Source organism: Camellia sinensis, chromosome 5 (assembly GCF_055761805.1).
Source record: "Camellia sinensis isolate YWXY chromosome 5, ASM5576180v1, whole genome shotgun sequence".
NCBI classification, from domain to species: Eukaryota; Viridiplantae; Streptophyta; class Magnoliopsida; order Ericales; family Theaceae; genus Camellia; species Camellia sinensis.
The window spans coordinates 147,999,506-148,020,629 of record NC_138965.1 but is presented as its reverse complement, the minus strand read 5'-3'; the positions used below and the strand labels follow the sequence as shown (position 1 = coordinate 148,020,629).

The 21,124-nt window shown below is 32.8% G+C and overlaps 1 protein-coding gene and 1 long non-coding RNA gene across 3 annotated transcripts; one reads left to right on the top strand and one right to left on the bottom strand.

Moving 5' to 3' along the window:
- The first annotated feature begins 860 nt into the window (after positions 1 to 860).
- LOC145790912 (uncharacterized) lies at positions 861 to 4,474 on the top strand. Its single transcript, XR_014330286.1, has 5 exons — positions 861 to 992; positions 2,031 to 2,113; positions 2,754 to 2,845; positions 3,624 to 3,743; positions 4,346 to 4,474. It is a non-coding gene; the product is annotated as an uncharacterized LOC145790912 (long non-coding RNA).
- A 2,831-nt stretch (positions 4,475 to 7,305) lies between these two features.
- LOC145790911 (sodium/hydrogen exchanger 2-like) lies at positions 7,306 to 20,285 on the bottom strand. 2 transcript variants are annotated; one of them, XM_082870019.1, is made up of 15 exons: positions 20,007 to 20,285; positions 19,383 to 19,675; positions 18,185 to 18,303; positions 17,313 to 17,410; positions 16,047 to 16,106; positions 15,916 to 15,962; positions 15,636 to 15,830; positions 15,487 to 15,533; positions 14,747 to 14,813; positions 14,561 to 14,661; positions 14,348 to 14,449; positions 8,670 to 8,808; positions 8,523 to 8,585; positions 7,937 to 8,020; positions 7,306 to 7,840 (listed from the first exon to the last, which is right to left on the bottom strand). In XM_082870019.1, the coding sequence occupies exons 2-15, from the start codon at positions 19,554 to 19,556 to the stop codon at positions 7,511 to 7,513; spliced, it is 1,626 nt and encodes a 541-aa protein (XP_082726145.1). In that variant the 5' UTR covers positions 19,557 to 19,675; positions 20,007 to 20,285; the 3' UTR covers positions 7,306 to 7,510. The 2 variants fall into 2 exon arrangements, with proteins under 2 accessions (XP_082726145.1, XP_082726144.1); XM_082870018.1 differs by having other exon boundaries at positions 15,487 to 15,830.
- Positions 20,286 to 21,124: the final 839 nt, after the last annotated feature.

Sequence of the window (21,124 nt, the reverse complement as noted above, 5' to 3'; positions counted from 1 at the left end):
TCCTCATGAATATATATATATACATTTATTGTTCTATGCTGTATAATATGGGTAATTTCATTTCCAATTAGATTCATTGTTATTTCTGTTGCTTGAGCCAAGACACCTGGAAAGAATACTAACTATATTGAAGTAGAGACAAATCCCATGAATGGGACTACAAACAAAAGTCTTATACAGGCCAAGCAAAAATAAAAATCACGAGGAATTCTTTCGAAAAGGCTCAAAAGCTAATATTCAATGGTCTACGTTTGATGCAATCATAAATGATTATGACCTAAAATAAATTTCTTCTTTTTTTCCAAAAAAAAAGTTTAACTATTTTTGTTTTTAGTCTCTCTCTTCCTAAGAAAAAATAATATAAAATTTTATCTGCGCCTGTACAACAATATAACTTGTATGAAGTTGTCAATGGTCTTACATAATATCTATTGAGAGTTAGAGGAAATTTCTGACAGATGCAAGTGCATATGGAATAAATTTGGAAAATAAGTCGATTAGATATGTCAAGCAAGACAGCTTATTGAATGGAAACCTGTTAGAAATACAGTTGTTACATTTCATTAACTCATGTATCTTGATTTTTATGATTGTAGCAATCATGAATGAAATGGGTCCAAGTTGTTTGCAGATTTCTTTTATGTGGTTATTTTTCTTGTATACGTGTGTTCATAAATCTTTGATGGATATCTTATTTTTTGGGGAAATAATATCTGTAAGAAATAAATGCATACGTACATATGTTGTTAAATGAGATGAAACTAAGTATATTTAGTTTGTTGATGCTTTTAGAAGCTTTTCACATGTCAGTTTTCTGAAGTAACTCATTATCAAGTACCTTTCTGTCATAGGGCTTTGGCAAAAGATCTTTATCATTTGGTAGTCATTTGCTCTGGGGAGCTTTCAGAAGAACCAAGCAACAGTCCAATATTTGGACATGATTTACTTGGTTTGCATTGCTTAGTGCTTGATACTTCAATATTTTGGAAGAGGTAATTTTAACATGTTGCAGAAGTTGTGATTATTGGAAGAATTAAAGAAGCTAATGAGTTCTGTAGTCCTGAAGTCGCATTCATTATTCTGTTATTTTTCTTGTTTACCATTCCATTGCTCAGGAATTGGTGTTTCATTTTGTCAGTCTTGCAAAGATTGAGTTCTTAGTATAATTATTTTAACTTGCCTTATTGGTTGTTTGTATCATTGAGAGCTCCTTGGTTCAAATTTTTTTGTACCATTGTGCCGAACAATTATAATTTTTGCATTTTTGTGTATATTATATGCACCATTACACTTTCTGATTATCTATATGTTATTTCTCCTAGATTCATGATAATCTATATGGCAAATTATGGAGCCTATATTTAATCTACTAGGTAGGCTTTAATTTTTATATGTTGTGCTTAGTGTTTGAAATCATGTCTTTGTCAAATACCACAAGAGTACGAATTGCTTTGGTTGATATAAAGACCCTTCGTGTTTTTTAACTGGAACACATTTGAGATGGCGAAAGATCAACAAGGTTTTATATACTTTTAAACTTCTTAGTAATAACTGTTTATGTCATCTACTCTATTAAAAAAAAAAAAATCAATATGATTAAAAGTAGATTTATTTTTTAATGCATTTTTGCATGAGCGCCATTCCTTGAACTCTTTTAGATGTAGATTTTCCCTATTATTTACTGTTCTATGGACTTGATTGAGTTATTAGAATTTTTTTTTTTTTGGTAAACTAGTTATTAGACTTCAAGTGACCAAGCAGTGTAAGAATATTGAGATCAATGCTAACTCAAGAATGGCTATTTTAATTTTTTAAAAATATATATTGGGGGCTAGGGCACCCCTGAAACTTTATCTATGCCTCAATTATGCTTTTCTATGCATGTTGCACACTTATGTGTGTGCACAAGTGTAATGTTGGTTAAGTCTAAAAGTTGTTTAGTGTTACAAGAATGCAAAAGCTGGCATGAAAATTCTTGAATGATGTGGCTAGGTATCATTATATTTGCTTCATTATTGATGTCACTACAGGTTGTGAAGTTTACAACCTTGGAACTGGAAAAGGAACATCAGTCTTGGAAATGGTAACAGCATTCGAAAATGCATCTGGAAAGGTACTGAATTGTTGAACCTGTGTGTTAAATTTTCCCAATGTGCCAAATCTTAAAAAATTATCTAACTTCTTATGTTGGACATAATCTATATTCTATATCCTAGTTCTCCTTTTCATTTGATGTGAGTTTTTTCAATATATATATTTAAATTGTTCTACTGATTCCTGAGTAAGCAAGTGCTTGGAGATTGAATTGGAGTTCCTCTCAATAGTTCCTTGAATTAAACTTTGCAAAGTCTTAGATTCTGGGGCTATTATTTTCATATCCCAGACTTTTAAGAGCAGATGTGAAGTCTGGTGAAATCTAAACCAAACAAGGCTTTGGTTCATAGACCATTTATTCCTCTGTTACATTTTCGAATTCAGTGGATAACAACAGAATCGTATATGATGTGTGAATGTAATTTTAAATGTACATCAAGTGATTCCTCCCAAAGGTCACCCCGAGTCCAAGGTCAATGTACCACCCAGTATTGGGTCTTCATCAGGAAGAGAAAGGAAAACAAGATAAACAAAAGGTTACTCTAGGCATCATAAATGGACATTGAAAAAAAGGAAAATTGGCATTTTTGTTATTAAACATTGATATATTCTCGTTTGTGTGGACAAGAGCCATAATTTTCTTTTCATGTTTGTTCCAGATAATTCCCCTGATGTTTGTTGGGCGGTGACCTGGTGATGCTGAGGTTGTGTATGCATCAGCAAATAAAGCAGAACATCAGTTGATCTGGAAGTAAGTGTTATCCCCCTTGCAAACCACTATGTTGATAATTACTCTGTAATTTGGCTTCTCATGAATGATTCAAGAAGTTTGCTTTGAGGAATTTTCATCTGGATTTGTGGTGATATTAAAAGATTCTAATATATTGCCCAAAGGAGTAAAATTTTAAAATGGCAGCCAGTGGAAATATAACTATATTTGTAATGACCGACTCAACTAAGTTGCCCATCAGTTCCTAATATTTTTTATATTATTGGTTTTACTTATGTCAAATAGAATATTGAAATATAGAAGTTGGAGAAAAGATGAGAGCATCTGCAATGGAGTGGCTAAAAATGTGTTTTATTGAGAATCTGTTTGACGTGGTTGTGATTCATGTGATGATTGTCAACACTTAAACTATCCTCCTTGTGGCAGGTCCTGATGAACTTAACAAATGACAACCCTGTCGACTGTCAGCAAACTTTGCAACACATTAACTTAAAGAAAACTTGACATAAAACTTACTTGACTAAAATCTTAATTCCATTAGGTTCCATGTGGCACTAATATGTAATTCAGAATTTGCACATCAACAGTTAACAGGCTTTGCATAATCAAGTCAAACTTTTTCCTTGGTAGATATTGACCTCATCTCAAGATTTATAAATGGCATTACTGTACTTTTATATATTATCATTACATTTTTTATTTGATAATTGTTTATCTATTATCATTACATGACCTTTGTCTGTGGTAAACTGACTATCACTATATGATTTCAATGTAACAAACTCATCTCTTGTTACAGGGACAAATTGTTTTATGTGGTTTAAGAAATGGAGCAATTTGTTTTCTACATGTTCATGTCTTGGAATAATTATCAATTTTTAAATGGAGATGACAACTGTCTTCTGGCTATTAATTTGAGGTGCGTGTAAACTAATCCGGACATCGGTCATAAAAATATATATATATATATATATATTGGCTTTATTATGTGATAATGCTAGGATAGCACTCTAAAACTAAAGAGTCAAAAAAATCATGAGCATGTTTATAAATAAAAAATAAAAAATCACAATGATTCCTTACCAAAGACGATTTGATCAAGGCTTTTGTTGGGTACAAATTCATAAACAAGAAGGCATTGAGGGGCTTCAATGGTACAACCCAAAGGTCTTACAAGGTTCTTGTGTTGAATTCCACTAATCAAATTTACCTTATTGAAGAAGTCATCGGCCCATTGTCGTGAATCAAATGTACCTCAATGCTACGTTATATTTTGGAGCTATTATATATATATATATATATATTCTTCCATTAGTGATAGTGATATATAGTATTTCTGCAATCTTTTGGCATCTTATGTTATCCGTGTTGTTTTATCATCAAGGATCACCTCAACTCTTTGAAGTTTTGGTTTGTTAGATGCATTTCTACTAAATTGGTTTATAAAATAAAATTATTTATATATGAGTTTAGATGTAATTGATAATATATTAATGTTTTCTTTGTTTATTTTCTTTGCAGATTGGTTTTTAATGACGTTCGGAAGTTTACTAGCAAATGAAGATCAACTGTTGAATTTTGTTTCCTGAACGAATACTTAGTTGTAGTTGCAAATCAAGATTGAGTGTTGATTTTTTTTTGTGGATTCCACGTTAGTTCATTTTGGGATTTGCTTTGATGGTTTTTTTGTTACACTTAATGGTTTATATTATTAAAGTTGTTTGATGGATATATTTTGATTTATAATATAAATTGTTTACTGAATTTTTTTGTGGAGTGATGTATAATAGCTAATGGATTTCTTAGTACAATTAAAAGGCTATTGGGATATGAGCAGGGATATTTGTGAAATAATAATTAAAATTAAAATATAAAATATGGAACAGGTTTAGTGACGAATTTGTTTCGTCATTTGTATTTGTTATTATGACAAAGTGATTATTCGTCATTAATAAACATTTTTTGTGACAAAATTTATTGCAACGCATATATGAAAGTTTTCATTGATTTTGTTGTTTGGTGACGAAATGTATTTCCTCATGTATATAAATATATTTGAGAGGAAATATATTTCGTCACCCATGTATGACTTTTGGAGACGAAAAATTTCGTCACCTTTACATCTTACCGTGACGAAATTATTTCCTCATCAATGATCAACATTTGTGACAAATTTATTCGTCAACTAAAATTATAAATATGGTACTGAATAATTATTTGGTGACGAAAATGAGAATTTTTGGCGACAAAATCTTGTTTTATTGGTGACAAAAAATTTCGTCACTGAACTAATTTCATTGGTGACGAAATTATTTTTCGTCACGATGGTTTTTAGTGACAAACATTCAATGACGAAACTTGTGACGAAAATATTTCGTCACAAATATCTATAGTGACGAAATTAGCTCTTTCGAGACACTACAACAAAAGTAACCTATGGTGACGAAAACTAGTGAAGAAAATAAAATTCGTCACTAAATGAAGATGATGGTCCTCTGTTTACATCTCAGCATTGTTGACACATCTTGTGTTGTCACCCGCCAAGCATTCACCAAAATAAGTGTTAACAAGGACAAATTCAGAACAGTGAATCCCATTACTGCAATCCCTTAAGTTTATAATCCTTCATATTGTGCATGCTATGTGACATATGATGAAGCTATACAAATATCAACGTAGGAAGTATATCCAATACAGTATTCATAAGATTAGGAGAATTTATAAAAATCAAGACTATATTATATACACTGAAGATTGAAATGTATGCATAATTACCTGGAAGCTACCATCACCAATGGAAGCAATCGCTCGCTTATTCCGTGCAACCTATGCATATCCAAGAGTCGCACCTACATCCCAGCCAATTGATCCATATTGCATCTGGAGCTCATACCTGCAAAACCTAATTTCATAATATTTTTTGTATCATAAAGCATAATAAAACCAAAAAAAAATGCAACATTCTCTCCACAACTTACCAGCATCCCTTAGGCAACTTTAGGTAGCGTTTGGTAGAATTTTCTAAATATGATTTGAGAATAGATTTGTATTTTGAGTTTGTGAGTTTTGAAATTATGATTTGAGTGTAGAAAATTTGTTTGGTTATGAGTTTTGAAAAGAATTTTAAATTGAGTTTTGGTTGAGTGTTGAATTGAGTTTTTAATGTTTGATGTGACATGTGAAATAAGAAAATTTGTTTGGTTATGAGTTTTGGAAAGAGTTTTCAAAACTTAATTCAATTTGTTATAACTCGTAACCAAAAATACTACTCAAAACTCTATTGAAAATTCTGATAAATAAGCAAACTCTTTTTAAAATTCAATTAAAAAAATTAATTATTAACAGAAAATAACATCAGACAATTTTTTTAATTGAAAATATTAGTAAGGCAATAATTTTTTTTTCAAAATAAATATTCAATTACTGATTTAAAATAACTTTTGATTGTATATTTGGTTCGAATTTTTTTAAAATATTTTTCAGTTAAAATATTTTTAATAATTACTGTCACAAATTATTTGCTATTATTGTATTGTTATTTTCAAATAAATGGCCAAAAAAATTATCAGGTATTATGTATGTGAGAGTCAAACAAAAATTAGAATATTATTTTGTTAGCATCTACACAGTTTACCACACACAATTCAATTTTATTCAAATTTTTTTATTCGCTTTCAACAGAAAATTAGTCTACAATAGCACAAACACATGTATGTATGTATGAAAGAGTTACAAAAAAAAAAAAAAAAAAAAAAAACCACTGTAGTGCTGAACCGGCTGGACATCTGGGGGATGTCCTGGGAGATGTCTTGGGGATGTCCCATAGACTCAAAATATTCAAAAACTGTATGAAAAGGTGAGAGTTTTGCATTGAAAGTTTGTTTTGAAATGAGCTCTGCCAAACGTAAAATAGAAATATATTTTGAAATATGTGGTGGAATTAATTTTTGAAAACCTTATCCAAACACCTTGTTCACGTGAAGAGCGGTGTAATTGTAATTGGAACGCTGTACCAAACACAGCCAAATATTTTCAAACAAGAAAGCCCAAAAAAGACCAAATTTAGAAAGAACAAAAAAAAAATAATGACGAGAGATAATATATTGGGTTTTTTTTTCTTTTCTTTTTTGGAGTGGACTATATACCAAAAAAAAAAAAAAAATCATGAATCCAATAGAAAATAGTACAAATTATTTAGGAATTTAAGGTTATCTTTCAAATTTCAAGAGTCCCCCTAACGCATCATCCACTGTTGTAATCAATATATATGCTGTTAAATTGTCATTCCATTACGGAAAAATTCTCGATTTTGATACACAAAACCCTACAGCAGAAACCAAAAATCAATACCAAAAATACATTTACAGAAGAAAAAAAAAAAAAGAAAAGCAAGATTTTTCATCTTAAATCTAAAACAGAAAAGAAAATGTTTGCAATTCCTACTGTGTGAGAGACTTCAAGCTGCAGATATACACAGCAGATGATAATCGCGGCAGAACAAAACATCCCATGCCGGGCTAATATATTATATACGAATAATATTACATACACCATTTTGTTCTACTGCATTTTCCTACTCACAGTGGGAGTCGAGCCCACATCATGATGACGTGTGGACTCCAGTCTCATGTTGCTAATAAATCTCGTTTTGTATTGAACATACTGTCTTCCCTTCCCCTCTCATTTTCATTGGTCAGCACCTGGTTCATTCCGTTCCGTCGGTGAACAGGGCACGTAGGGAACGAAACCCCGCCCACCAAACACGGGACGCATGAACGTATCATCAAACTTACGCCAGAGACGGTGGATGGTGTGAGTTGGGGTGCTTAAAAATAACCGTAGGCTGTTTGGACGGGGGATACCAGTGCCGTCCAGATCAACTTCGGAATCTTGTCTGCCTTCGAGAAGTGGCATTGTGGATGACTTTGGAGTTCCGAGATCTGATGATACGGTGCTGCACAACCGTTTTGGGGGCAGCAATAACCTTACAAGAGGTTTGGTCAATAAACCAAACACCTAAACAAACCAGGGAACCGTTACATAACTTTCATAATAGAAGGAAAAAGGAAAAATTAAAAGAAGATTGTCATGGGCAGAGGTGAAAAAGCTTACCACCGTGCTAAAAAGAACGACGGTGATGGTGCTTGTTATCATAATTGCATTTCCTCGCAAGTGAGTATGACCCAAGCTAGTGAACTACACATTATACCAAAGTTAATGGTAATTCCTTCCAAAAAAAAAAAAAAAAGTTTTGTTGTGTTTTCATTTTCTGTTCTCTATTTTTTATTTGGGAAAATTTCTAAAGCTACCCAACTTTTAGGTCCTGTTTCCTAATGTTTACAATTTATTGTTTTTTTGCTTACAAAAAAACATTAAACATATTTATGTTTGTGGGGGTGGGGGGAAGGGGGAGAAATGTTGGGTACACATGATTCAAAACATATTTGAAAACAAGTGAGGGGTGGTCAGAGGTTGTGGTTGATGGGCAAAGGTGATGGCTAGAGATGCTAGCCGACAGGAAGTGGTGGCTACAGGTGGTTGCTGGTGGCCACCAACAACCAGACTACGTCAAAAAACACCACTTTCCATTGTCTTTGTTTCTGAAAACACAATAAAATCAAAACACAAAAAATTGAGAAAATGAAAACACAACCAGACAACATCGTTGTATTTGTATGAATATTGTCCTCATCTTTACCTTATTATAAGCAAGTGCCATAGACACTGCTCCCCTCATAAGACCGGCCCACCATATTGTAACCTGAAAAAACAAAAATTATTGTTACAATAACAAATTAACAAGCACTTAAAAAATAAGATAAAACTTTAATAAGAAGACGCGTACTTGCTGCTTGAACTCAATTTTTTCATTTGGATTTTTCTTGGCTAGATTAGATAAGAAAGATAGTGGAAACACAAAAGCTGCTCTTCCAGCCAAAATTAGGCATAGCAGGATTGAACTCACTGCAACTGATATTCCGGGACTGTGAAAAACAGAAGTAAACCCACATGTGAGAACAGTGAACACTAACAACATCCACAGACGAACACAAAAGTTCTGCTTAGAGGGAGCCGAGTTTGTTAAAATTAATGTCATATTTACATTAGATACATTGGATACATTGCATGCATTGGATACATTGAGTTCATACATTCTTTGTATTCATGTATTTTTATATTCATGTATTTTATATTTATTAAGTACATTGTCTAGATTATATTCATGTACCTAATTAATTACAAGGTTGTTTAGGTTCATGAATCTTATTCATTGAACTTATGTATAACCTTCTCTATATAAAAGGATGTAAGCCTATGGGCAACATATATGAATCAATAAGTGATAAAAATTCAATACAAAATATAGTTCATTCTAAAGAGAGTTTTATCAAAAGCTAACATAAGTGGTATCAGAGCTTTGGTTGGGTCAAGAGCAAGCTGGGCGTAGAGATCGGATATGGGAAAACAAGCCCTGAAGAAGAACAAACCGACGTCCATGGCGAATCCCATCAACCAAAATGTATCCACTCCTATCTTTAATGGTGAAAATTTTGATTTTTGGTATGTGAAAATGAGAACTATTTTTGTCTATACGGAGCTTTCGGATCTTGTCGAGAATGGGTTCGAGGAACCTGAAGATGAAGAAGCTTTGACAAATCCCCAAAAGAACCAATTAAAAGAGCAAAGGAAGAAGGATTCAAAGGCTCTCTCTTTTATTCAACAAGGAGTTTCAGAAGCAATCTTTCCAAGAATTATCAATGCAACAAAAGCGAAGGAGGCATGGGATATTCTTCAGAAAGAGTATAGAGGCAACTTGAAGGTAAGAACCATCAAACTTCAGTCATTGAAAAGAGATTTTGAAAATTTAAAGATGAAGGATATGGAATTGTTGAAGGATTATTTTTCTAGGGTTATGGAACTTGTAAACCAAATGAAAATTTATGGGGATAATATTACTAATCAAAGAGTTGTTGAGAAAATTTTGATAAGTTTGCCGGAGAAATGCAATCCCATTGTTGCTGTCATTGAAGAAACTAAAGATCATGCTGATTTGAGTATTGAAGAATTGATGGGTTCAGTTAAAGCATTTGAGCAAAGGTTGAGTAGGCAATCTGAAAAGTCAATTGAAAGTGCCTTTCAATCCAAGCTCAATGTTAGTACCTCTAATTTCCAAGGAAGAGGAAGAGGAAGAGGAGGAGGAAGAAATGCAATTGGAAGAGTAAGAAATGCAAGAGGAAGAGGAAGAGGAAGGTCTAATTTTCAAAGAAAGGAAAATGAAGAGTCCACTCAACAAAAGTGTGGAATTTGCAACCGAAGCAATCATGTTGATAAAGATTGTTGGTTTCGAGGAAAGCCAAAATGTTACAATTGCAACAAATTTGGGCATGTCAAGAAGGATTGCCTAGTCAAGAGCACTCAACAAGCTAATTTTTCTGAGGAGTAAGAAAGTGAAGGGCACATGTTCTATGCTTGTCGCAAGGCATCGGATCAACCAAGGATGTATGGTTTCTTGATAGCGGATGTAGCAATCACATGACAGGAGATGAAAGCATTTTTGTAAAAATGGATGCTTCCTCCAGTCCTCAAGTAAAAATAGGGAATGGTGCCTTAGTCCAAACAAAAGGAAAAGGTACTATTGCTATAGAAACCAAGATGGGTACAAGATTCATTTCCGATGTTCTCTTAGTTCCAGACTTAGAGCAAAATTTGCTAAGTGTTGGACAACTTATGGAGCGTGGATATCTTGTTCATTTTGAAGACGATTTTTGCAAAATTTTTGACAAAGGGGGGAAAAGCCAAGTTGTAGCACAAATCAAGATGAAGAAGAATAGAAGTTTTCCTCTCATTTTTCGGTATAGCAAAAATGCGGCTTTGAAGATGGATGTGATTGATAATTCATGGCTTTGGCATAGAAGATTTGGGCACTTGAATTTTCAAAGCTTGAAGCATCTATAACAAAACAATATGGTTTTTGGGTTGCCAACCATTCATGAAGTGCAACATATTTGTGAAGGTTGTGCACTTGGAAAGCATCACCGGGAGTCATTTCCAAAGGAGAAAGCATGGAGAGCTAAAGCACCATTGGAGCTTGTCCATACCGATGTGTGCGGACCTATGGATACACCAACTCATGGAGGTAACAAATACTTTATTATCTTTGTTGATGATTTTACTAGAATGACTTGGGTGTATTTCATGAGATAAAAGAGTGAAGTTTTCTCTATCTTCAAAAAATTTCAAAATCTTATTGAAAGACAAAGTGGTTGTTTGATGAAAGTATTGAGAAGTGATAGAGGCGGAGAATACAACTCAAATGAGTTTATGAAATTTTGTGAAGATATTGGAATGGAAAGGCAATTGACTGTTGGGTACACTCCACAACAAAATGGTGTGGCGGAAAGAAAAAATAGAACCATAGAGGAGATGTCCAAGTCTATGCTACATGAGAAGGGGCTACCCAAAACTTTTTGGGGTGAGGCCGTGTATACAGCAGTTTACTTGATGAATAAATGTCCTACAAAAGCTCTTAAGGACAAAACTCCATTTGAAGCTTGGAGTGGAAGGAAACCATCGGTGAATCACTAGAAGGTGTTTGGTTCCATTTGTTATGCTCATGTTCCAAAAGAAGTGAGGCACAAGCTTGATGAAAATAGTAAGAAATGCATCTTTGTGGGTTATAGCTCAAAATTCAAAGGCTATAGACTCTTTAGTTTGGATCAAAAGAAGGTGATTATTTGTAGAGATGTTCTCTTTGATGAGAAGGCGTCTTTTGATTGGAAGGAAAAGAAAGTCCAAGATCAAAGCATTGCTTTCAATGAAGAATCGGAAAGTCTACAAGTTGAAGATGTTGTAACTCTTGAATCTCCACAAAGATTGTCACCAATTGCTAGTTCACAATCTTCTCCAAGTTCAAGTTCAAGTTCAAGTTCAAGTTCTTCATCTCCAAGTTCAACTCCAAGAAATATTAGGAGTCTTAGTGATGCGTATGCAAGATGCAATTTATGCATTGTTGAACCTGAAAATTTTGAAGAGGCAATTAAAGATGAAGCATGGAAGAAAGCAATGGAATATGAAATTCATGTGATTGAGAAGAACAAGACTTGGGAGTTAGTGGAGAAATCGAAAGAAAAAGAAATAATTGGTGTGAAGTGGATTTTCAAAACAAAGTTCAATCCGGATGGCTCTATTCAAAAGAAAAAAGCAAGACTTGTGGCAAAAGGGTATTCACAACAACCTGGAATTGATTTCCAAGAAACTTTTGCTCCTGTGGCTCGACTTGATACAATTAGAGCTATCATTGCTTTGGCGGCTCAAAAGGGTTGGTTCTTGCACCAACTTGATGTAAAGTCAGCATTTTTGAATGAGAAATTAGAAGAAGAAGTGTATGTTGATCAACCTCAAGGCTTTGTTGTCAAAAGCAAAGAAGATAAAGTGTACAAGTTGAAGAAGGCTTTGTATGGCCTAAAGCAAGCACCCCGAGCATGGTATAGTGAAATTGATGCTTACTTCAATGAAAAGGGTTTTCAAAGAAGCGAAAGTGAGCCAACTTTGTACATCAAGAGGCAAGGTACAACCGGTATTCTCATTGTTTCACTTTATGTTGATGATTTGGTTTTTACCGGTAATGATGAAAACTTGATTGGAGATTTTAAAAGGGAGATGATGAAGAAATATGAAATGAGTGATTTGGGGCTATTGCATCATTTTTTAGGCATTGAAATCCACCAAAACAATGGTGGTGCTTTTATTTGCCAAAAGAAGTATGCTCAAACACTTCTTGAGAAATTTAAAATGAAGAATTGCAAACCAGTTGCTACTCCCTTGATTGTGAATGAAAAGTTGTCAAAGGAAGATGGAAGCAAAGAAGCTGAAGCATCTTGTCATAGAAGTTTGGTTGGAAGTTTGTTGTACTTAACTGCTACAAGACCGGACATCATGTATGCTACAAGTTTATTGTCTCGGTTCATGCACAGTCCAAGCCAAATTCATTTTGGGGTTACAAAAAGAGTGTTTAGATACATTTAAGGTACACTTGATTATGGAATTTTTTATGAGAAATTTCTTAATGCAAAGTTAATTGGATTTTGTGATAGTGATTGGGCCGGATGTGTTGATGATATGAGAAGCACTTCTGGGTATGCATTTTCTCTTGGATCGGGTGTAATTTCATGGTTATCCAAGAAACAACAAACTGTGGCACAATCATCTGCTGAAGCCGAATATATTTCAGCATCATTGGCAACTACACAAGCAATTTGGCTAAGAAGAATTTTGGATGATTTTGGTGAGAAACAAGGTGAAGCTACTCCAATTATGTGTGATAATAAGTCTGCTATTGCTATGGCAAAGAATCCTGTCTACCATTCTCGTACCAAACACATTGCTATCAAACATCATTTTATTAGAGAAGCTGTGGAAGATGATGAGATTCAAATCAAGTATTGCAAGACTGAAGATCAAGTTGCGGACATCTTCACCAAAGCTTTACCAAGGGACAAATTTGAATTTTTTAGAGAAATGTTGGATGTCACACAATATGGCATTAAAGGCGAGTGTTAAAATTAATGCCATATTTGCATTAGATACATTGGATACATTGCATGCATTTGATACATTGAGTTCATACATTCTTTGTATTCATGTATTTTATATTTATTAAGTACATTGTCTAGATTATATTCATGTACCTAATTAATTACAAGGTTGTTTAGGTTGATGGATCTTATTCATTGAACTTATGTATAACCTTCTCTATATAAAAGGATGTAAGCCTATGGGCAATATATATGAATCAACAAGTGATAAAAATTCAATACAAAATATAGTTCATTCTAAAGAGAGTTTTATCAAAAGCTAACAGAGTTAAGTGTATGAAAAAATAAATAAATTCTCTTTTTAAAAATTATAATTCCTTACATAAGCTTTATTAGTAAAAAAAATCATTAAATTCATGCCAGTCTTTTCTTAATAGTTATCGCAATTATTTTATACAAATTTTAGGCTATATAATATAATTAGGTTCTTAGTGTATAATTAGATTGTCATTTTAAAAAAAGAAGCCTTTCTCTTGTCATCTTAAGTCATTCTATTGATAATGTAATTTATATAAATAAACAAATCTACCTCTATAATTTTTGTTATCGAAACAAATAACAAATGACATATACATAACAAATTAATAGAATTGATGCTATTAGGTAATATGTGAAATAGTATAGGGTCATGTCAGATATATTATAACAATATTTAAGGACAATAAAAGAATTTTAAAAAATTTAGAGGGAGCATTTATGTACATTGTAAAAGTACTTATAAATTAGAGGGGTAATAGAATAATTTTAAAAAAACATAGGGCGGGCCATGACCCCACTTGCTGCTCCCCTACCTTCATCATTGGTGACATGGGTAATAAACTAATCCTCCAAATGGATGAAATTCTAAATTTTAGTAAATAATAAATCAAATTCATCATTAAACAATCTACAGAATCGGGCTTCTCTTCTAGATGTATATTTGACATACCTGTCATTAACAAACCTCCACTTCTCAATGTCCAAAGCATCCATTCCAACATAAAGAAAAATAAAAATCTCGGCAACAAAAGACAAAGTCGCAAAAGCATGCCTGAAATGATTTGTAGAAAGAACTAAAGCATTAGTTAATAGAGCATTGAGAACAATAATATGATCAAAATAGGTTCCGATGGCTTGAGATGATATTTTAAGAGGAATGTACTTTGTTGTGATCCTTGAACTCTCTGTCACGTTGTGCCAGGTGTAATGGGACATAACAATCCCACAGAAAAATACAGTTAGAATCCCGCTCAAATAGAATAGCTGCAACAAAAATTGTGAAGAACATAAGGCAAAAGAAAAGAAGGGCCTCAAGGGAAAATTACAATGGTATTAAGTAGAATCTTACTTCGGCCATCATATATGAAAGATAAGCCATGAGAATCATAAGAGCTACCTCACGATCGGTTGAGTGCCTGGTTTTTGTCAGATTCAACATAATGCCATATTAGTATATTACATTCATATTCTTCCCAACAAATATTTTTTTATGACTCATATAAATAATGAAAAACCAAACGTAATCAAGTCAAACACAATATTTCAACAAAATTTCAGGGTTACAATTTTTTTGATTTGTTCTAGTGATGATCTAATGGTTACTTGTGCGATCTGCATATAGTATATCTGGTGAAGAATCAATGATGAAGATTTAGGGCGTGTACAGAGTTTTATATTCTCCCTCATCTAAACTTTTAAGTCTTCTATGGATAATTATCTAGGTAGATTTCTGTAACTAAAACATTTGGGGAAAAACTTGCAAAAAAAAGTGTCAATATATATATATATTTTATAAAAAAAAAAAAGAAAAAAAGAAAAAAGAAAAAGTGTGATATTTCGGTAACTGTAATAATTATCCATCAGAATGGAAAAATTAAATAGTGATCATGAAGCAATTAACTGGTAGGACAGAAAACAATCCCCTATGTCCTCAAGATATGACCCCATACGTGAAGAGGGGAGCTTTCTAAACTGGCAGGTAGTCCAGTTTTCTTAACCAATTGTGTAGGTTAATTCCTAATAATGCGATACACAATATGTGACAATCAGAAGTTACTATCATTCTATCATAGTAAAAACAACAAATACCTGCCAAAATACAGCTTTTTGATGATATAGGCACTAAGCAGCCCAGTCTGCAAGGGAAAAGGAATATGTGTCATATCATAGCCACATTCTTGCTCTATCATTTGCATGTAACAAATGAGAGAGAGAGAGAGAGAGAGAGAGAGACATACTAGCACTCCCAGCAAAGTGCTTGCAACAAATAAATACGAGAAATTGCCAAGAAATTGAAGGGCAATTGTGGGATCAAAATTTGTAACGTCAAAACTTTGTATTGCATTGAAAAGCACCACTGATGTAGCATCATTTACGACACCTTCCCCAAAAACCAGACTGTAGAGTAGCGGTGTCTCATCCTGATCAAGCACCTGCACCATCAAATAATTTTAGTTTTCTAAGTCTTTGGTACCTTCAATATACAAAACACTGCTTTAACTTTGATATATTCTTTACCTGTAATGTGCAAACAGAGTCTGTTGCAGAAAATATCGCACCGATTGCTGAAATAGTGCAGCAAAAACAGGTCAGCTTCCAAAAAGGTAAGAAAACAACAGCGAAGCAAACGTGAGTGAAAAAGATGATACCTAAGTAATCACCAATATCTAGAGAGCCAATCTCCATTCTTTTAAAGACCTGTGTGACACCTGAGTCAAGCACAAGAGAGTCACTAATATGACCAGATAACAGACTGATGACCATTCACTACAAACCAATTTAATTGGTTGGTAATCGATACCAATAGACATCTCATAACCCAGAAGGTCATCATTTACCCATTTGATTACAGCTATGTACAACCAAGTCAAACAGGAAACTCAAACATACACCACAAATTCAAGGGAAAAAGATTTAATTAGATTCAACTGCAAGTAATCTCAAAAAGCAGTAAATTCAGAACAAGGTAAACAAGCTCAGGAGATCAAACCTACCCTTTTCCGTCCTCAAAACAAGAACTATGTTAGTGACTACTGTCTTCCATATGTCTTGCCAAATATCTGGCTACGTACATTGTGAAAGAGTGACAAGAGATAAGAAACAAGAGGGAAAGCATATGAGTCAGCCTTTAGAAAGCCTACTCTTATATTTATAGAGGACTGTTATATCTCACTTGTTTTTCTTACTGTTTTATGTCATTAGGGCATATGGCAATGCCTTCATTATTTCCTTATTGATTATTTGCAAACAAAAAACCAATTATGAGTATTCACGTAGGAGGTGGTACAACGCAATGACCAAAAATCTGTGACATATAGAATTTCTCATATTTATATAACACCACCATGTATATGAAAGTACAAAATGGTCCCCATTACATGTGTCATACTTGACAATCCCTCTCAATATAGGGCGCACAATAACAAATATAATGGGGAATGTGGGAACAAACACAATTGTGACTTGTGAGACTTGAACCAACAGCCTGTTGGACTCAAAAACCATGTTAGATGACAAATTGTCCTGAAAGCGTAAGCTTTTAGAAGAAAAATAATCTCACGTCATTTATAATTTTTGCTATTTCTTTTGCATTCAGATGGAAAAATGAATGGAATGAAAAGGTGGTCATTTGAGAATAACCCACCAGAAGAGAAAATATACGTGCCTAATGCAAGTCGACACCCGGGAATGGAAATCATCCAAGTTGCACACAAAAGCAACAGTATTTTGAATCAAAAGAACAGAATATAGTATAAAAGAATGTAAACAAACTACAAAAAAATCATTGCTTCTTCAGGTAAACTTTACCAACATAGGGAAGGTTCCAGCCTTGGAAACATAACAAGAGAAAATTAAATGAGATTTCATACTGTTGAGGAAACATTTTACAGCATACATAAGGTTTTAAGGTATACCTACTGATATAACGACCCAGGAAATAATTGTACCAACAGCACCAAACAGTGTAATAGTGATGAAGTTACGGAAAAATTGCTTCTTTTTCACCTGAAACCTGGTACACAACACAATCATTAAAAATCATGCTTAAAAGATTGGTGAAGAAATTTTTTGGATAATTGATAATATGTGATCATCATCAGGACATCATTAGAAATGTTAGACAACCAGTAACAAATGGCATACTAAAATCATTGCATAAATAGAAACAGTCAACAATTTAACTCTTAGATGGTGATCCGCTCAAGAGGGAGAAAATGTAGTTTTCTTAGTAGGCTGAATGCCAACACATATTTTGAGTCAATAATAAGAGTCTAGAAAACCTGGGTGCCACAATACCATCAACATTATGCTTGGTTACACAAAAAGATGCACCACATTTATTAATCATATACTTGGATTAAATGGAATAACAATAAAAGCTTAGTCAAGAACTTTTATAGGAAATTATATGTGAAAGCAGTATATCAATTATCACACCTCAAATAGAATATTTTGTATAATAAAAAAAATTAAATTAATTATGATCTAAAAGGCAGAATATTACTGAATAAGATGTAATAAAACACCAAAAAAAAAATAAAAAATGAAACTCTTTTAAGCCAGTGTAATGGTAAACATAACAACTCTAAATGACGAAAGAAGCAATGTAAGTGAGAAATTTAAATCAATGACAACCACAAAACCAGAAGTAGAAACACACTTCTAACTAGGTACAACTTACAAGCATAATGAGAAGCACACTCAATAATCTATAATCAGGTTACAGGTATATAAACTATTACAAAGATCTCAGTAAACAGCAAAGTTTGAAAGCAACACAATTTACCCGGCATTGAATATAATAGGTGGAAGAAGATATATGAAGAAAAGATCTTCACTGAAGACTAAAACATGCGAGCTTCTTCCCCCACTTGTAAGCAAAATCACAGACCCGGTACACAGACCCTGTCACCAACCACATTACAAATTACATTATTGAATATTTTGAAAGAACAAACGTATGAATGCTGGTAGATATAATCAAGAATTTAGCTTCACATATAATTCCTTTTTTTAGCTATACAATAAGTTGCAACACCATTTAATTCCCATTTCTTGAATTTTTTATTATTCAATGGCCTCATAAACTCTATTTTTTTTTTCTCTTTTGGGCTTATCAGGCCTGGCCCGAGGGCAGGCAAAAGAGGACTGCGCCTTGGACCCCAAATTTAGGTTGAAAATAAGGGCCCTCAAATATAATTTTGTATTTTAAATATATATATATATATATATATAAAAGCTCAAATACTATAGACCAAATTGAACTGATCGTGATTTAATTGTAAACTGGATATTGCTAAACTATAAAGCAACAAGGCTAGATTTTTTTTTTTTTTGAGTATTTGTAATGATTACTTCCTATCTTAATATATGAAAGTAAATTTTTGTTTATAATTTTAATAATTATACGTGCAAGTAATTTTTTTGTGGCTACAAAAAAAATAAAAAAGTTATTGTAACTTATCATTTTATTTATCAACTTCTTTTTTTTTCAATGTAAGAGGGATTCCATTTCCAAAGTTTGCCTTGGACCCCCTAAATCTCAGGCCGGCCCTGAGGCTTATTTTCAACTTTTTAAAAATTATGTCAAAATATTTGACTTTTTAAGTTTGTCTAAACTGGATTGACTGAAAAATTTAAAAGATTTCAAAAAAATTTCACTAAACACCAAAATAACCCAAACTTTATCCCAAAAAAAAAATCCTACTTTTCCTTTATGAACTTTTTTCAATATTTTTTTTAAAAACAATTTTTAGGATAGTCTAATAACATATTTTGACTCAAAGTTATAAAAGTTCACTAATATGAAAGTAAGCTTAGAAAATAGCACAAGTAATTAGATGCAGCCAAAAAAAAATCCTAAAATTCAAACACCAAGCAACATTCAAGGTTGGATAATTGGATTCAAAATATGATTTCTTTTGTTTTCGCGATAGCTTTTGTTCTTAACAATGAAAAGGAGGATAACGAGGATAAAGACTCACAAGGACAAGGGCAGTGGTGGACTCATTCATCCATCGGCTCTCCTCGAGCAAATGACCGATCACAATACACGCGCAAAGAAGCGCCACAAATAAATTCATTGACACAACCGAAGCATGGTTCGAAGTTGATACCATCCCCAACCTTGACAATACTGAACTCAATTCGAAAGCCATTGTTACAACTTTCTAAATCCACCACACAAAGCAATTAACTATAATCTGACCTACTTTTCATTCTCAGCCCCAAAAAATTCCCTCCAGATTGTAGAATCCACATTAGAAAGCCGCCAACTCTGCATCAAACAATATTAAATAACTACGATTCTGAAAACAATTGAGCAAAAAATAAGATCATTTCTTCACGAAGCGTAATTGCAAAAATGCTTTGTTTGGTTTCTCGGAAAATGCATGGAAAATAACTAATGTAACAGAATTTACGTGATATTGCATTTTTTTTTATTTTTTTATTTTTTCTTTCTGTAAACAAACTAAAATAGCATCAGAGGACAAAATAATAGAGTAAAGTAAAAATAAGATTTACTAAAATTTTTCTTTTCATTTTTTTTTTCTTTTCTCAGCAAAACAGAAGGTAACTTCGATGCAAAACGTAATAAAAATACTCACAAATGCATTTCCAAGGGAAATGAAACAAGGCATTGTCGAAATCAACCAACAGTTTTCAAAAAATGGGCAAAATGATTGAATTCAAACAGATAGTTCGGAGTTGATCTCTGTTTTCGAGTTCTTCAGCAATTAGCGATGTTTAGGGACACGGAAACTATGGAGATAGCCAGAGAAAAAGATCGGAAAAAGAGAGAAAATGAAAGCAAATTGCCGAGAAAGTTGAAGAGAGAACGTGAAAATCCTGTAAAGAGAGAGAAGATGAGAATGCATGAGAGAGAGAGAGAGAGACGGGGGCGTCTTATGCGGGAGAACAGGACATGGAGGCGGAGGAAGGTTTTGATTAGGTACGGTCATGTGGAACCGCAAACAAGGTGGTGTTTGATCTGGATCGTTGGTTTTTGGGGCTGAATCATCGTACGGTTAGAAGCAATGGGGATGTTGTAGTAAAAGTAACTTTTTGAAGACCTTGCTTTGAAGAACAAAATGACAAATAAATAAATAAAACTGTATTTAAATGAACAATTCAAAAGAAAAAAATAAAATCTCATTTTTCTTGAAAAAAAATAATGAATAAATTACATTGACCTCTCATAAAGTTTAGTGAAATATGACACTAACCTCCCATAAAATGTCTCCCCACTTTTGGCATAACACTAACCTCTATTTTAGTAAAATTTAAAGAAATTAAAACTAATGTAAATAATAATGTGAATGCATAAGAATAAACAAAGAAAAATAAATTTCTGTGTAAAAGTGTTGTCGCTAATGAATTATTCATGAAAAAAGTGTTGTGTCAATTAAAATCTTAAGAAAATCTAATTTAATAATACTAAAACTGCGATATTAGTTATATTTAAAAAAAATTAAAAAAATCTTAAAAGAAATCAATATAGTTTACTCAAAAAATAATTGTTAATAAAGTTATTGTATTTGACAAGTGTTTTTTTTTTTTTTTTTTAGATAAAAATTTGAGTAAAAATTGCTTTTTTTTCCCCTTCTTCTGTCAGTTAAATTAGTCATTTCCTGACCAACAATTTTTTTTTTTTTTTAGCTGATATAACTACAATGCTGTTATTTAAGCTATTGTCAAACATGACCTTAATGCTAAAAACATTAAT